The following is a 15,954-nucleotide window of genomic DNA, read 5'->3' as shown; positions in this document are numbered from 1 at the left end:
CCCCAGGGGGCACCCCGCAGAAAGCGGGTTGTTTGGGGGCTGCACAAAATTCACCCAAGAGGTGATTGAATAACTGCTCGGGGAGCCCAAATTAAAATATTTATGTATAATTCATGCCATATGTTCCGCCAATATTTTTTATTTAATCAACTGAAGACAGATGGCAGGAACATAGAGGCCATTAAACTAATGGCACTTTGTCTTCCCATTTATTTTTGCCTCCTTTCCGAAAATAAGACGAGCAAGTGACAGGCAGCAAGGCCCGGGTGTGGGACGGCGGCCACAGGTCGCGGGAACGCTGGCGGTGACACTTCCCGTGGTGACGTTCCCCATGGTGACACCAGGCTTGGCTCGCCCCTGGCCTCTCCGTGGCACGGTGGCTTGGGGTGGGCACAGCAGGAGGATGCTACGGGTGCCCCTGTCCCCAGGGAAGCTGCGGCATCGCTGGTGTAGCCCTGGGAAGGGGGGCAAAACCGCAACCCCACGTGCCCTGAGCCTTCCTGCAGCTCTCCCCTAGCACCCCCTCCGTGACTCACCCCAGCACTGCTGTCCCCAGCCCTGGATGCTGGTGGCTGTCACCGATGTCACCGCGCTGCCAGCTCCCTCATGCCCCCGGCGTCCCTGCAGGAGAGGGTGGCTGGAGCTGCGCCTCTCCGCTGGGCAGCTCCGGTATCAGGATCCGGCCCCGGCGCTGGGGAGGTGGGTTTCCACGGGGTCCTCTAACAAGCGCCTTTCTCTTTGGCTTGCAGGTGGAGCTTTCTTGCCCTGGGACCGAAATGAACGGGGCCACGCTAGGCAAAGGGCCCCAGCTGGCATCGCGGGGCCGGAGACGCGCCCGGGGGCTTCTCACTCCTCGCCCGGAGAGCCGACAGCGCCGCTGCCCCTAGAGATGCTGCCCCCAGCCGCCGAGCAGGGCTGCACCCACTGATCGGTCCCAAAACAGCCTCGACACCCCATGATCATCCCCCCTGTTGCCACGGCCTGGGGGGCTCGGCCGGGAGGGGAATAAAGCGGAGCCCCCCACCCCCCACCCCCAGCGCGCCCCTTTGGGATCCCACGGCGAAGGAGAGCGGCTCCCTGGCTCCCGCCCCGGGGAGGGATGAAGACGCCATGGCCAAATTCCTGGTGAAATTCCAGCGGTATTTTCGGCGGAGACCCGTGCGCTTCTTCACGCTGCTGGCCCTCTACCTGGCGGCCGGCAGCCTGGTTTTCCTGCACGCCGGCTTCACGGGGGAGCCCCGGGTGGCGGGCAGCCCGCGCGGCCCCGCGGCGGGCGAGGGGCAGGAGCTGCCCTACCTGGGGGTGATGCAGCTGAGCCGCGGCTTCCCGGCGGCAGCGGGGGGCCGGCGGCGAGGGCCCTGGTTCAAAAGCACCGCCAAGGAGCCGGCCGAGAGGAGCAAAGCGGGCGACTACGGCGCGGCGCGGAGCCGCGTGCTCAAGGGCAGGAGCGGCCGCGAGAAGGACGAGGACAGAGGTAAGGGCTGGCGGCGGGCGTGGGGCAAGCCTCGAGCTCCAGAGCATTGGTCCCCGAGGTGTTTTGGGCATGCACCCCCTTGGTGAGATGATTCTGAGTGCACGCTGCCAATATACGTGTCAGTATTTGCTTATAAGCTGTGTGCGTGGCATAATGAAATGTTATCTGCCCATATCCTGGGGTCTTGTGCACCCCAGGGCGCGCTCACACTGTTTTGGAGACCCCTGGTGCAGAGGATGATGCTCTCCCTCTCTCCCCCCCCTCCCCAAATACCAGCTGTCCGCCTCCATTTTTCCATTTCCTCCCACCCTCCGGGGCCGTGCCTCGCTGTGACAGCGACACGCACTTTCGGGGCTGCCAGATGGGGAGATGCTGCCGGCGGGGACGGCTCTGGCCGCTCAGCCCCCAGCAGCCGGCGTGCTTTGGAAGCTCAGCAGCAGTCCCCTCGGCCCCGGGGGACGTCCGAGCCCGGAGGTGCGGGGGCTGCGTGCGCCCTGCTCCGCGTGCGGGCAGGGCTCGGCCTCTCGGGCCAGGAGCTCCCTGCCCGCGGTGGGAGTGGGAGCGTTATTAATGAACACGGATAAGCGAATGCAGTAGCTCGCATTGATTTTTAAAATGTCATCTATTTATCCTGAAGGCAGCCCTGTGCAGAGCTCGCCGAGAATCTGCGTGGCCCTAAGCTGTCTGCCGGGGCTTTTCCAAGGCAGCCCGGCTCGTGCACCGTGTACCCGGTGCTGTCCCAGCCGCTGTCCCAATGCTCCTGCAGCTGGCACCCACGGGTGGCAGAGCGAGCGCCCTGCAAACCCCACCAAAACGCAGGGTAAAGCCTTCACCATGCCTCTGTGCTAGGGGTTTGGCAGGCAGCAGCCCCCAGCGTGCTCGCGGCCCCCGGGCCCCCTCTCCGGCAGCTCCGTGCCCCCGCGGCGAAGCAGTACCTCGCCTCCTCAGCCGAGCGTGAGAGCTGCTGCGATGTGCTGTCGGTAATAACGTGGGCTGGGGAGAAGCAGCAACACAGCCTGCTCCAGCACGGTGCACCCGTGACAGCGGCGTAATGGATTGCCTCGGTATTTAGGGCGATTATCCGTGGCGGGGAGCACCGAGCAAAGGCAGGAATGGAGCGGTGACTACTGGAGAGGTGCCCACGTGCCACCGGGCTCTCCTCTGCCCTGCTGGCGCTGGCGTCCTGCCCTGAGCCCCACGGGAGGTGCTGCGGGTGCTGCAGAGCGTGAGAGTGCTGGTGGCTGTGATGCATGTGTCTGGGATGCCCTGGTGCTCCACGTGTCCCCGCTCTCCTGCTGCCCACGGTGTCCCGTTTGCTCGAGCACTTTCGTGTTTCTGGCTGCCCACATGGGAGCCAGGCAAGGCTGCCGTGAGTGTTCGGGTCCTGGGGCTTTTAACGGGGAGGAATATTCACTTCAGGCACTTTCTGGTGCTAAAATGAGACAAGGAGGGGTTCCCCGTGGGTGACATTTCCACCCTGGTGCTCCCATCCCGTTGTGCACGGAGGGGCCGTGGGAGCCCGTCTCTGTGACACGTGTGGCCGCTCTGCCCCGTTGATGTGAAGTGACACTTGGCGAGGCTTCACCAGCTGGTGAAAGGAGCAGAAAGGAGCCGTCAGAGACCACAAAAAAAAAAAAAGCAAAAAAAAAAAAAGCAGTGCTCCCGTCCCTGGCCATACGCACCCTGTCCTCCACCACCAGCCTCCGTCCAAGCAATCCCATGCTGGCCACGGGTGTTGGGGCAGCAGTGGAGCAGGAAGGAGCGGAGGAATTGGGCAGCTCCAGATGTCCCCAAACCCCCACCTCACCTCCTCGTCCTGCCCCGAGGCACCCTTCCTGCAACCGCTGCCATCGCTGCCCGCCTTTTGCCATGCTCACGTCTGCCGGGCTGCGGGACGAGGAGCTCTGGGCTCGTCTCGGTGTACCTGGCTGGGTCCTCACCCATCGCCCGAGCTTTCCCGACAGCAGGCACCATCTGTACCGGTGCCGTGTGAGCGGTTTGGGGGAAAACATCTGCAAACGAGCTTCGCGGGGCTGGGGAACGGCTCAGCGCCGGCTGCGGCAGGCCTTTGATCAGCCAGCTGGAAAATCAAGGGCAGGTATTTGTTTTGAGCGTCGCCCCGCAGCACGGCCCCGAGAAAACGCCTCGGTTCTGCCTTTAACGGGGTAAACGGCACGGAGGGGGGCTAAACGGGCAGGGGAGGAGAGGAGACAGACAGACAGACAGAGGTGCCTGCCAAACTGTGTCCCTGGCTGTGTGCTCCGTGTGCCGCAGGCTGGATTTGGCCTCGTGCATCCCTGGGAACGTGTCCGGGACCGCCGGGGTCTGCGCGCACCCAGCGGGCTCCAAGGCTCCGCGGGGTCCCAGGGGAGCTGCATGCCGGAGCAGGTCGGCCTCACAGCTGGCTCCTCGTCCCCGTAGTGTCCTCGCCTCTCCCTAATTATTCCAGCCGCCTTCCTAATAAGTTGCAGCACGCGTATGTCAAGAGCGATGGATTGGACGTAATGCACATCAGTCGGCGGCTCGGCGGAAATTGCTGGAGTAATCCCGCACCGGTTAGATCTGTCACGGGCAAAAGTAGCTGACCTGCCGAAACCTGCTCAGCGCCGCGGAAATGCCAAGTTGCGCCGAGGGTAATTGGGAGCAGTGAGGGATGGCTGCCTGGTGGCAGCACTTAGCGGGCACGGCGCTCTCCGTCCTCCTCCACGCGAGGGCCAGGCTGGTGGGGAGCCGCGGGGGGGGGTATGGGGCAGGGGGTTTTGGTGCAGAGCCCCCCAGCAGGTGCGGAACGCGAGCAGGAGGTGGGAGGTGTTATCCCACGGGGTGTTTCGGTAGTGAGGTGCCCGGTGTGGAGGTGCAGAGGTGGGAGAAGAGGTGCTCGGTGGGGCGGCACAGCTGGACGGGTGCTCTGCGCTGGGATCTGGGGGCGTCTCCTTTCAACACCCACACAACCATTGCCTCGTTGCAACGCATCTGCCCCACGGAAAATCAGAGCGGGGTGCTAACGAAGGCACCTGATGAGGAAGCCTCACGGGGATTGGGGACGCACTGGCGGCGCTGTCCCGTCCCTAACATGAGCCCACCGTGGCGAAGAGGGGCAGCAGGGGGAAGGACGGCAGCCGAGGACGTGGCCGTGCGCTCTCAGGTTATTGGCAAAGGGTGCATTTGTCAAACGCAGGATTTCCTTGGAACTATTTGTTCAGCTCTGTTCCCTGCCCACCGGCATCTCCGTTTGCTCCCAGCGCAGGCATCCATCAGCTTTTGCTTTGCCGAGCGTTGGCACTGGGCAAACACCGTCTGCAGCGGGGTCTGGGGCAGGGAATGAGCTCCTGGCCGGAGAAAATTTGGTTTATTTTTCCATCCCAGCTCCCGCCGTGTGCCTGGTGGGGCAGAGCTGAGGACATCTTTTATTTTACCACTTCTCACCCCATGACTCTTGCCTCATTTTGGAGCCGCTTTGCTGAGTTTGAAGCAGGAGGACGGGAGGAGGACCGCAGAGGAGAGGACCGAGGCCAGGGCTGCTGGTGGTGGGAAGGCTTCGGTTTTGGGGTTTCTGCAGGGAAAAGGGAGAAAATCCTCGGTGCACAGCCACAGAACCTTTTCTACCCGTATCAGTTGTGTCTCGGCTTTCAGCACCTGTACTGGATGGCTCGCGGTGTTTGCAGGGGGCACTGCGCCCACCACAAGGGGGGGGGTCTCATGCAAAAAAGCAGGGGGCTCAGCTCAGCAGCCTGATTTAGGGCAAAATTAGGCAGGCGCGGGGTGGGAGGGCGGCCTGCTCCCAGTGCTCGGTGCCTCTCCAGCACCCTCTTGGGTTGTCCACGTCCACATCATCCTGGGGACTCCCCTGGTTCCTCCCTGTCCCCCTCCTGCCCCGAGATGCTGGGGCGCTGCAGCCCGTCCTCAGCAGAGGCATGGATAATAATAATAATAATAATGATAATGGTAATGATAATAATAATAATAGTAATAAATAGATAAAAATAATAAAAATAAAAATAAAAATAAAAATAATTAGCCACAGGCTCCGGGCTCGGCCCCGGTGGGCTCTGACCCCCATTTTTCACCCCCCCAGCGAAATACATCGGCTGCTACGTGGACAGCACGCGGCGGCGGACGCTGCGCGGCGTGTCCTTCTTGGACTACAAGAAGATGACAGTCTTCCGTTGCCAGGACAACTGCGCCGAGCGGTAGGGTGGTGGGCGAGCACCGCGCCTCCTCCAGCAGCCCCACACGTCGGGGCTGTTCTCCTCCCACGGCTCCCTGCCCCTCTCCTCTTCCTCCCCCTTTCTTTTCTGTTGATGTGTGTAATTTTGCTTTATTTATTTTATTTTATTTTATTTTATTTTATTTTATTTTATTTTATTTTATTTTATTTTATTTTATTTTATTTTATTTTGAATTTTATTTTATTTTATTATTTTATCCTGTCCTATCCTATTTGAATTTTATTCTATTCTATTTTATTTGAATTCTTCTCTTCTCTTTTCTTTTTCTTTTTCTTTTTCTTTTTCTTTTTCTTTTTCTTTTTCTTTTCTTTTCTTCTCTTTTTCTTTTTCTTTTTCTTTTCTTTTTCTTTTTCTTTTTCTTTTTCTTTTTCTTTTTCTTTTTCTTTTTCTTTTTCTCTTCTCTTTTTCTTTTCTTTTCTTTTCTTTTCTTTTCTTTTCTTTTCTTTTCTTTTCTTTTCTTCTCTTCTCTTTTCTTTTCTTTTCTTTTCTTTTCTTTTCTTCTCTTTTCTTTTCTTTTCTTTTCTTTTCTTTTCTTTTCTTTTCTTTTCTTTTCTTTTCTTTTCTTTTCTTTTCTTTTCTTTTCTTTTCTTTTCTTTTCTCCTATCCTATCCTATCCTATCCTATCCTATCCTATCCTATCCTATCCTATCCTATCTGACTTTTATTCTATTCTATTCTATTCTATTCTATTCTATTCTATTCTATTCTATTCTATTCTATTCTATTCTATTCTATTCTATTCTATTCTATTCTATTCTATTCTATTCTATTCTATTCTATTCTTTTTTAATTTGAGAAACCCCATTTTCCTCCCCAGGAAAAAAAGGGCAGGGGGCTCCGCTCCGTGCCGTTCTCCCACGGGGCAGGGGGTGCAGGGCTCGGATTTGGCACCTCTGGCCGCGCAGGGGGGTGGGGCCCCCCCCAAACTCCATCCTCACCAAACACCAGCCCCAGAGCTCTCCAAGCACACCCGTGGGCAGCAGACACCCCCCCCCCCCCCCCCAAGGAAATTTCCTGCAGCTTCCCCCATTCCCCAGCACCACAAAGGGGGATCTGCCTCCCGCGAGGACCCCCCCCCTGCTACAAAGAGCCATCCCTGGTGGCCGTGTCCCCATCCCCGGGCTCACCCCCCCCCCCGGTGCCACCTCCTGCCCCGTGTCCCCGCGGGGTGCTGAGCCCCTCTCTTCCCCCCCCCCGTACCCAGGGGCTACCTCTACGCGGGGCTGGAGTTCGGCGCCGAGTGCTACTGCGGCCACAAGGTGCAGGCGCCCAACGCCAGCGAGCCTGAGTGCGACATGCCGTGCAAGGGCGAGCGCAGCAGCACCTGCGGCGGGGCCAACCGCCTCTCCGTCTACCGCCTGGAGCTGGCCCAGGAGTCCGCCCGCCGCTGTGAGTCCGCGGTCCCCGAAAATGGGGACCCCCCCCGCCAACCTCGGGACCTCGCCGACCCCACCAGCAGGGTCGCGGCGCCGCTGGAGCGGCGATGCTGTTGGGGGTTGGAAGGATTTGGGAGCCCGGTTAGATATTGGTAGATGAGGGTTTGATCTCTCCCCAAATCTACGTTCCTCTTCCCTTCGCCTCTCAGCCTGCTGTTGGGTGGATTTGGGGGGGGGGGGTTCATTAGCAGGTGTTTAATTGCCAAAGGGCTGCAGCGGCTGCCCACATTGCGACCTCAGGGAAGATCCGTTTAGGGCCAGGCCGTTCTGGTTGTTTTCCCTCTCCAAACATCTCCCAGAGGCAAGCTAGCAAAAAAATAAATAAATAAATAAAAATAAAAATTAGAGAAACTCTAACGAACTGTACCCGAACCATCTCCCCCCCTCTCCCCCGGCAGACGGCAGCGCGGTGTTTCGGGGCTGCTTCCGCCGGCCGGACAACGTCTCCATCGCCCTGCCCGCCAGCCAGCCCATGCCCAACATGTCCGTGGACAAGTGCGTGGATTTCTGCACCGAGAAGGTACCGGGGAGGGGGGGCTGCGCCCGCGTCCAGCACATTTGGGGCTGATTTAGTAAAATCGGGATGCGTACGGATTGGATTTACCGCCCCACTCCCGGGGCTCACCAAAGGCAGCGGGAAGGAGGTTTCCCTCCCACCCTAATGCTTCGCCCGAGACCAGCAGGGATGCGGGAGGGGAAGGCTGGTCCCCGTTTTGCACCAAATCTGCCCAAAGTGACAGTCTGAGCGCGGAGCAGCTCGCCCAGCGTGGGCACCGCGCTGCCGAGGCACGCAGCGGGATGTCCGGCCCTGCCGGGCCGGGAGTGGGCATGGCTGAATTTAATTTATCCATTAAAAAATTAGGCGAATTATCCAGGCAGAGGATGAAAAAGCCCCACAGGTGAGGACCTCCCTTTGCAGCAGGGAAATAAACCGTCCCTGCTTAAATTGCCGCGAGCGGCACCGTGGAATGGGGACAAATCCGGATCCTTTGGGTGCATGCAACCAGCTGCGGGTGCCAACGCCCAGGGAGCACCCAAAGCACCCCGGTGCTGTGCATGGGGCAGGGGGAGGAGGAAGGCAGCAGGGACGGCTCTGCCCGTGTCTCCATCCCCGCAGGAGTACCCGCTATCGGCGCTGGCCGGCACCGCCTGCCTCTGCGGCTTCCCCACCACGCTCTTCACCCTGCACGAGCGCGAGGACGAGCAGCTCTGCGCCCAGAGGTGCCCTGGCGAGGAGTTTGAGAGCTGCGGCACCGCCGAGTTCCTGCTCGTCTACCAGACCCAGGTGCAAGGTGAGGGTTCGGGCGGTTTCGGGGGGCTCGGGGCAGCCCCTGCTTCCCGGCCCCTCCGCGCGGGCGCCCGGCTCCTGCCGCCCCGCGGGCGGCCTGCATAGCTCTTCTTCCATTAGAAATCGCCGTTTATTTTGATTTCCCGGGAAATAAATCCTCCCCTGAATAAACAGCTTTAATTACTGCTTAACTCCGACGCAGGAGATAGCAGTTTGCCATCTGCCTCCAGCGGGATCCCTCCTTGGTCGCGCTTTTTTCTCCTTGGCACCGGCGGCAGCCCGCGAGCTGCGGCGTGCGGCCGGCAGGTGAAGCCGCCGGGGCTTCACAGCCACGAGGGGTGGGGAAAAAAAAGGGGAAAAAAGCCACAAGCAGGCAGAGAGCCCCCCCGGGAGGGCTCCTGTCCCGTGCATCTCACAGCTGGTGGGGCACGGGATGGACATGGAAGCGTGATGTTGGCTGGCACGGGGTGGGGAGATGCTTGGGGAGGGCTCTCGTGGGGCTTTTCTCTGTCTGCCCGCAGGGCTTCTTTATCAGAGATAAAATTAACAAGGTCCAAAACTCGGCTCATTTTGTCTCAGAATGGCTTGTTCTCATTCCCGACATGGTTACTGCTTTTGTGGCCGTGCTGGCAACACTTTTGCGGTCACCGACACCAAAAGCAGCAGCGCTGCGTGGATAACGCGCCCTCATTACCCACTCTCCTAATTAATAAGCATGCAGCTGGTGATGGCACGGCACCCCCTTCCCTCGTCTGAGGTCTCTTTGGGCTGCTCCTGTGTGCCCTGGGCAGGGTACAAGGGTACCTTTCCCTGTCACCACCACCTCACACCCTGCCCTGGCATTTCCTGGGGATACCTGCGATGATCCGAGGCATCCCCATGGCACAAGCAAGCAGCCCCTGCCCGAAATCCTTAAGCGGCCCGGTGCTGTGACCCATTAGCCCTGCCAAAACAACCCCTGCCCCCCAGTGTCACTCTTCCCCCCCCCGTTTTCTCCTTGCAGACAACCGCTGCATGGACAGGAGGTTCCTGCCCACCCGCTCCAAGCAGCTCGTGGCCCTGGCCAGCTTCCCCGGGGCCGGCAACACGTGGGCACGGCACCTGATCGAGCTCGCCACCGGCTTCTACACCGGCAGCTACTACTTCGACGGGTCGCTCTACAACAAGGGTGAGCTGAGCGAGGGGCCGGGTACCGCTGGTGCTGCCCCGTGCCTGTCCCGGGGAGCGGTGGTTCGGGCAGACATAGCCTCCCGTGCTGTGTTTTAGCCTTTGCAAAGAGAGCAGTCTGGGGCAGAACTGCTATTTCTGCCTTGTGTCGGTGTTTTTCAACCCATGGTGGGTGCTGAAATTTTTTAGAGGAGGAATCAAAGTGGCTCTGACCGTGGCAAAAGAGGCAAGGCATTTTTCACCATCAAAAAGGCCGGGTTCTGAGCGGGTTTCCCTGGGAAATGTTAGGGAAAGCTGTTCAGGTCTTAGCTACAAAGTCCTCTTCTTCCAACCCCCCTGACCCATTCCCACCTTTGAGAAAACCCAGGAATAAAGCAGCACGCAGAGGTGGCCTGAGGAGGAAGGAGCCGTGGCATCCGTCCGTCCCTGCTGGGCCCCGGGCAGGGAGGAAACCCCCGGGAGCTGCCCTGCTGCCGCTGCCCAGCGGAGCCGCCCCGAAACGCCTGGGAGCACGAGCTGGGAACCAAAGCAATGCCACGGCCGTCCCCAAGCGCTTCCCTGTAGCTGCTTGGGGGTGGCTCTGCGTGGCTCCGGCCATCCCGGCTGGCAGCTAAAAATAGTGATGTGCCAGGGTGCGCAGGAACACCGACATCCATACTCGTGGGTGTCAGCGGTGCAGAAAGTGCTGAGGAGCCCAGGGGTGGACGGAGGAAGGAGCTGATCTCAGCTGCAGCGCTGTTCACACGTGGCGGGTTGATGCACGTATCCCTTAGATCTGCACCTGGCCTGGGGAACGGCCAGGAGAGGAGTCGGTCTGAAAACAAATGGTCTTGGTTCCCCTAATCCCACCTGAGTGCTGCAGCTCGGGGTGGGCGCAGCGAGCAGGAGGTGCTCGGTCGGGCACCAGCACCCTGAGCTCCCTCGTTGGGCACGAGGGTTGGGTGGGATCCGTCCTCTGCTCCCGTGGCATCTCCCAGGGACGCTTCTGTTCCCGTCGCTGCACCCACGATGGGGCCCAGCCCCGAGGATAAAGTTCAAAAGAAAAAAAATCCCAAGGCAGGCACGAAGCTGTTTCAGCTTCTCCTCCAGCCAGCTCCTCCTGATAACCCACACTGTTACAATGGGGGGGAGGAGGGAGAAACCAGTTCCCTCATTTTATCGTTTTATCCGTATATTTGCCAGCGTGAGTGCACATGTGAAGAGCCTCTGCTGCCTTGTGGGGTGGCTTCTTAATTCCCTTAATTCCCTTCTTAATTTGCTGGGAGAGCTCAAAGGCTGTGGCCAGGGCGAGGATGTAACACCACGCTATTCCTTCTCGCGTGTCTCCTCCATCCCGGCAGGGTTCAAGGGCGAGCGGGACCACTGGCGCAGCGGGAGGACCATCTGCATCAAAACCCACGAGAGCGGCCAGAAGGAGATCGAGTCCTTCGACTCGGCCATCCTGCTCATCCGCAACCCCTACAAGGCGCTGATGGCCGAGTTCAACCGCAAGTACGGGGGGCACATCGGCTTCGCCGCTCACGCCCACTGGAAGGGCAAAGGTAGGGGACGAGCACCAGCAGGACCGCAGCGGGTCCTGGCATGGAAAACCCGAGCGGCGCCACCGCCTGGGGTCCGGGTCTGGGCATCTGCAGGGCGAAATTAAACCCGTAACTCGTTAAGGCAAAATTATGGGGGCACCGGGTGCTGCGCGGCGCTCACCTGCCACCGTCCCCTGGCGCCTTCCCTTCGGCCGAGCCCGGCTGCTCGGGGGAAGGCACCTTCCCCACGCACAGACAGCTTGCGGAGGCTTGTTAATTATAGCAATTTACAAATTGCTGTTGTGGAATTGACTTCATTGGAAAGAGTTAAAATATTTAGCTTGATTGAACATCTGCTACCCTTAATTCAGAGTTTATTTAAGGGGATCTTTCTTTCCGTTGTTGCGGTTATGTGCCTGGATTTCGTTATTGCCATGTGCTCGCTGCTGGCAAAGGCGTTTTCGGCTGCGGGCTGAGCCCCCTCAGCAGCTCAGCACCCAAAGACCCTGCACCCATCCCCACCCAGGAGCTGCCACCCGCTCCTGCCTCCCGCTGTCACCTCTCCCATCGGGGCCGGCTTCGCCCCTGCCGCAGTGGGGTTCAGGGATTGCTGCTGGCTCTTACCCAAACCAAAGGGGACGCACGTTTTAATGTGCAATTAGCCACTGGGTTAATTGCCAGGTTAATTAACCATCGGAACGATTTGCCTGGAAAGATGGAGATTTGCCATCAGTTGGGGTCCTTTATGGGGTAGGGGTTCGCTGGGGAACGTGCGTGCCACCAGCGCGGGGCCGGAGACCTCGCTGCCCCCGGCACGGAAACAAAGCCTGCATGTGGGCATTCCACTTGTGCCAGGTTTGAAGTTAGTGCTTGGTTATTTTGTTAAATAAATCATCCCAAGGGCGAAAGAACAATGAAAAAAGAAGCCTGGGTGATTAAAGGTGGGGTCTGTCACAACACGCAGGGTGCCAGCTCCATGGCCACGATTGCTCCCATCACCGGTCCATGAGCCTAAAGACCCTGCAGGAGCACCCAGCCCCAGCCCATGGGATCCCAGCTCATTTCCCTCTCTAATTTTGGAGCGATTCGATGACGGAAAATGCTGCACCTCCCTCCTGCCTCGCCGGGTGCAGGACGCGGGCAGGTTTTGCCTCCCCCGGCTGCGGCCGTGCCGCGAGCAGGCGGAGGCTGGAGGCTCGGCGAACCCCGCGTTTTGTTCCGTGCCATTAATTTTACCGCGTCCCTGGAGCCGTTCCAAAGCAAAGTTTTATGTGATATGATTACACAAGGTGAATTGTCCTGTATCTGTTTAATGAAACAGATACCGTGTTTAATGATTCTCTGGGGAATTAAATGCAGTTAAGCTATTAATCAGGCATCAGTTTCTTGGGGAGGACAAGATGGAGAGGCAGGTACCCGGAGCTTTTACGCATCGTAAGCGTGCTGCCAGGAGTTGCTGCCTCTTGTCGACGTTTCATTTTCCTTTTTATCCCCCGATTTTCACGCGAGGATCAATTAGCCAGGAACCCGGGGGTAACGGTGATTTCGCAGCCGTCGATGCCCACACCTGCCTCCCCCGTCCCCGGGGATGACAACAGCTCGTGATGTCCCCAGAGGCTGAGCCATCGGAGAGGGGCTCTGCAAAGCCCCTCCAGCGGCCGTGCTGTGACGGGGGGGCATAGGGACACCCCCTGACTGTCCCCGTGCTCCTTTCGCAGAGTGGCCGGAGTTCGTGGCCAACTACGCGCCGTGGTGGGCCACCCACACCCTGGACTGGCTGCGCTACGGCAGGAAGGTGCTGGTGGTGCACTTCGAGGACCTCAAGCGCGACCTCTTCGCCCAGCTGAAGCGCATGGTGGGGCTGCTGGGCATCGCCGCCTGCGAGGACCGGCTGCTCTGCGTCGAGGGCCAGAAGGACGGCAACTTCAAGCGCTCGGGCCTGAGGAAGCTGGAGTACGACCCCTACACGCCCGAGATGAGGAAGATGATCAGCGGCTACATCAAGACGGTGGACGCGGCTCTGAAGCTCCGGAACCTGTCGGGGGTCCCGGAGGACTACTACCCGAGGTGACGGTGCCAACCGGGGGGGGGACCTGTCCCTGCCTGGAGAAGAAAGGCTCCTTTTCCTCTGCCTGCTTCCACCCAGTGGGTGGCTTTCTTTTAATTCTCCATCTGCTGCTATTAGCTGTTAATCAACCCCCTGCATGAGAAACGAACGCTCCCCAGCCATCGCTGAGCTTGCTTGGCCGACGCCTCCACGGAGCTGGGCACCAAGGGGCTGCACGGTGCCCTCCCCACCGCAACTTGTCCCCGTCCCCGCCGTGCAGGTGTCCTGCGCTTGTCCCCTGCCGTGCCAGACATCGGTCAGGACACTGAGGAGTGGGGAAACGTGGCCAGCGTGGGGCTGAGCAGATCCGTCCTGCTCCCACGTCAGCTGCTGCAGCACCCTTAGCAAGGCAACCGGTTCTTCGCGCATGTCCCGGGGGAAGGGGGTCACCGCGTGGATCCTGCACTGCTTGCGCCGTGCCCAAAGTGTCCCCGCGGTGCCTGCTGGCTCTGGGGGCTGTCCCCACACTCCCTGGCCACCCCTGGAAGGCTCCCGCTGGTGGGGATGGAGCCGATCCCAAACGAGGAGGAACGTCCTGATGGCAGGGGACTTGGCACCGTGGGGTGCAGCGGGGCGAGGTGGCCGTGTCCCCTGCTGGGCACCATCCCTGGGCTCTGCAGGGACCCTGCTGGTGCCCCCTGACTGCGGGCACACGTCCGTGGTGCTGGAGATGGGGACGCTGACCCAGGACAGAGGAGCGTGTGAGGCCCTACACGTGCACCTTTTCCTCATTCTAGAAGCTCCCAAGGCAGAAGAGCCCCCAGGAAGGTGTCTGGGGGATGGTGAGCGGATGGGTGCGGGGGAGGGGGACATGTTGTGCTGGGGGGTCTGGGTGCGACCTGGAGCAGGTCCAAGCTGTGACCGTGGGCACGACGGAGACCAAGGTGAGCGGGTGGCACGGAGCTGGGCGCGGGGCAAGCGCAGCCTCCGCTCCTGCCCCAGCTGGGCACGGTGTGAGCCCTCCTGTCCCTGGGAAGGGAGGAAACCAAAGGAGCTCCGTGCACCCCCAGAAGATGCCATTTGCAAATCTGGCTCCATGCAGGGCTGCATGCGGCCCCGGACCCTGCCCCTGCCCAGGCTTCGCCCCACACAGGCGCCCTCCTCCCGGCCCCGAGTCCCTCCAGGCATAGGTGCAAAAGCCATATCTTGTGCGCAGCCTTTTCTACAGTTAGGTCCTTAAGGATTGGCTTGGAACTCTTGATCTTGATAGAAACATGTGCACAGGCCGAAATCTATAGACACCTATCAATCTATATTCAAAGAGAGAGAAGAAAACTCCGCTGGCAAAAGGAGAATTTCAATAAATTATATTTTTCTAACACGCGTGCGGAGCTGACGCCGCCTAAGGGCGCAGGACGGGGTGCCAGGGCTGCGGGGACCCCCCCCCCCGGCTCCACATTTTCGGGTCTCTGGGCAAAGGGAGCCGCTCGCCCACGAATGTATTTTGTAAGGAGCGTGCTGGTTTTACCTCGTCCTTTGCTGGAGGTCTCCAGGAGCCCGGGCGCGCCCGTCCCGGCAGCGGGCACCATCCGGACCTCGCGCTCCTTGGTCCGCGGCGGCCGCGGGGCTGCCTACCTCTGTCCGAACAAATCCTCAGGTCAACCCGGCTATTAAAGGAGTTTTGTTGCTATCCCGCCTCCCCGTGTCTTTGTGGGGCCCCCCGGGGGTGACGCCGGGTCCCAGCCCCACTCTCGTCAGCATTAATTGCGTTAATGACGTTCCCCCATCCGAACCACTGCCAGGCGCCCGGGGCGGCCCCTTCCTGGCAGTTTTATTGCCCCTACAGCATCCTTAAAGGAAGTTTTATTCAGGAGCGTAGTGAGAGCTGATAGATTTACTGCAAACTTTATTTCCATCGCTTCTTATCATTCCTGGGGCTCTATAACAAGAACGGGCTTGGTGGGATTTATTCCTTTTCTCTTGGCCAGCCGCCCTTGTGGCTGGAGTTTCTGAAATACCTTTAGTTTTAGTGGCAGCAACGAAAGCACGTGTGGGACCTCGCTTGCTCTGATGGGCATCATGTGCAAAGAGGACAACTCTCCCATAACCCCATGGAAATAATTAACCCCCCCCCCAAGCAATTAATCTACGAGGCAGAACCATTCAGAGGCTCCGTCTCATGCAGCAAGCGCTCGCTGCTCCTGCTCCCCGGGGCTGGCATGCGACGGCAAAGTTTGCATTGCTGCTGGAAAGAGGAGCCGGCTCCTTCCTGCAGCATCTGCACACACAAAGCTCTCGACATTTTCTAACCACCCTGCTCAGCCGTGCCTGCGTTCCCAGGATGGTTTTTTAAAGCAGCAAATAAATCATCCCAGCCTCGGCGAGCACCCCGCTGCAGGACTGGAGGCTGCCGACGGGTGTCCCCGGCCCCCCCACATCCATCCTGCATTAAAAGCCCCTTTTTTAATGGTATTTTCAGGCTCCATCACCCCCGATGCTCTGCATCCCCTGCACCGCGCCAGCTGGGCTGGATGGGTTACTCAGCAGTTGCCCTGGCAACGGCGTCTGCACCAAAACCGCCCGCATTTCCCCCAATTCTGCGTGGGTTTGGCACTCGGCAGGCTGCTTGTGGGCGGTGGGAGGGGATGGGGATGTGGTGAGATAGGGATGAGATGGGGATGGGGATGGGGATGGGGATGGGGATGGGGATGGGGATGGGGATGGGGATGGGGATGGGGATGGGGATGGGGATGGGATGGGATGGGATGGGATGGGATGGGGATGGGGATGGGG

The 15,954-nt window shown here is 59.5% G+C and overlaps 1 protein-coding gene across 1 annotated transcript; it reads left to right on the top strand.

Moving 5' to 3' along the window:
- The first annotated feature begins 795 nt into the window (after nt 1-795).
- Nucleotides 796-15,219, top strand: WSCD2 (WSC domain containing 2). Its single transcript, XM_066978942.1, has 8 exons — nt 796-1,474; nt 5,550-5,664; nt 6,908-7,092; nt 7,538-7,659; nt 8,257-8,431; nt 9,431-9,595; nt 10,935-11,135; nt 12,833-15,219. Exons 1-8 carry the CDS (start codon nt 1,111-1,113, stop codon nt 13,183-13,185), a joined length of 1,680 nt encoding a protein of 559 aa, XP_066835043.1. The 5' UTR covers nt 796-1,110; the 3' UTR covers nt 13,186-15,219.
- Nucleotides 15,220-15,954: the final 735 nt, after the last annotated feature.

This window comes from Anser cygnoides, chromosome 17 (genome assembly GCF_040182565.1).
Source record: "Anser cygnoides isolate HZ-2024a breed goose chromosome 17, Taihu_goose_T2T_genome, whole genome shotgun sequence".
NCBI lineage: Eukaryota > Metazoa > Chordata > Aves > Anseriformes > Anatidae > Anser > Anser cygnoides.
The sequence above is the reverse complement of the archived record's forward strand: the minus strand, read 5'-3'. Positions and strand labels throughout refer to the sequence as shown.

Bases quoted from the DNA above. Each gene is read 5' to 3' on its own strand.
- WSCD2 (XM_066978942.1), top strand. From the start codon at position 1,111: ATGGCCAAATTCCTGGTGAAATTCCAGCGGTATTTTCGGCGGAGACCC. The intron at 8,432-9,430 runs GTGAGGGTTCGG...TTCTCCTTGCAG, and splicing joins CTACCAGACCCAGGTGCAAG to ACAACCGCTGCATGGACAGG. The intron at 9,596-10,934 runs GTGAGCTGAGCG...CCATCCCGGCAG, and splicing joins CGGGTCGCTCTACAACAAGG to GGTTCAAGGGCGAGCGGGAC.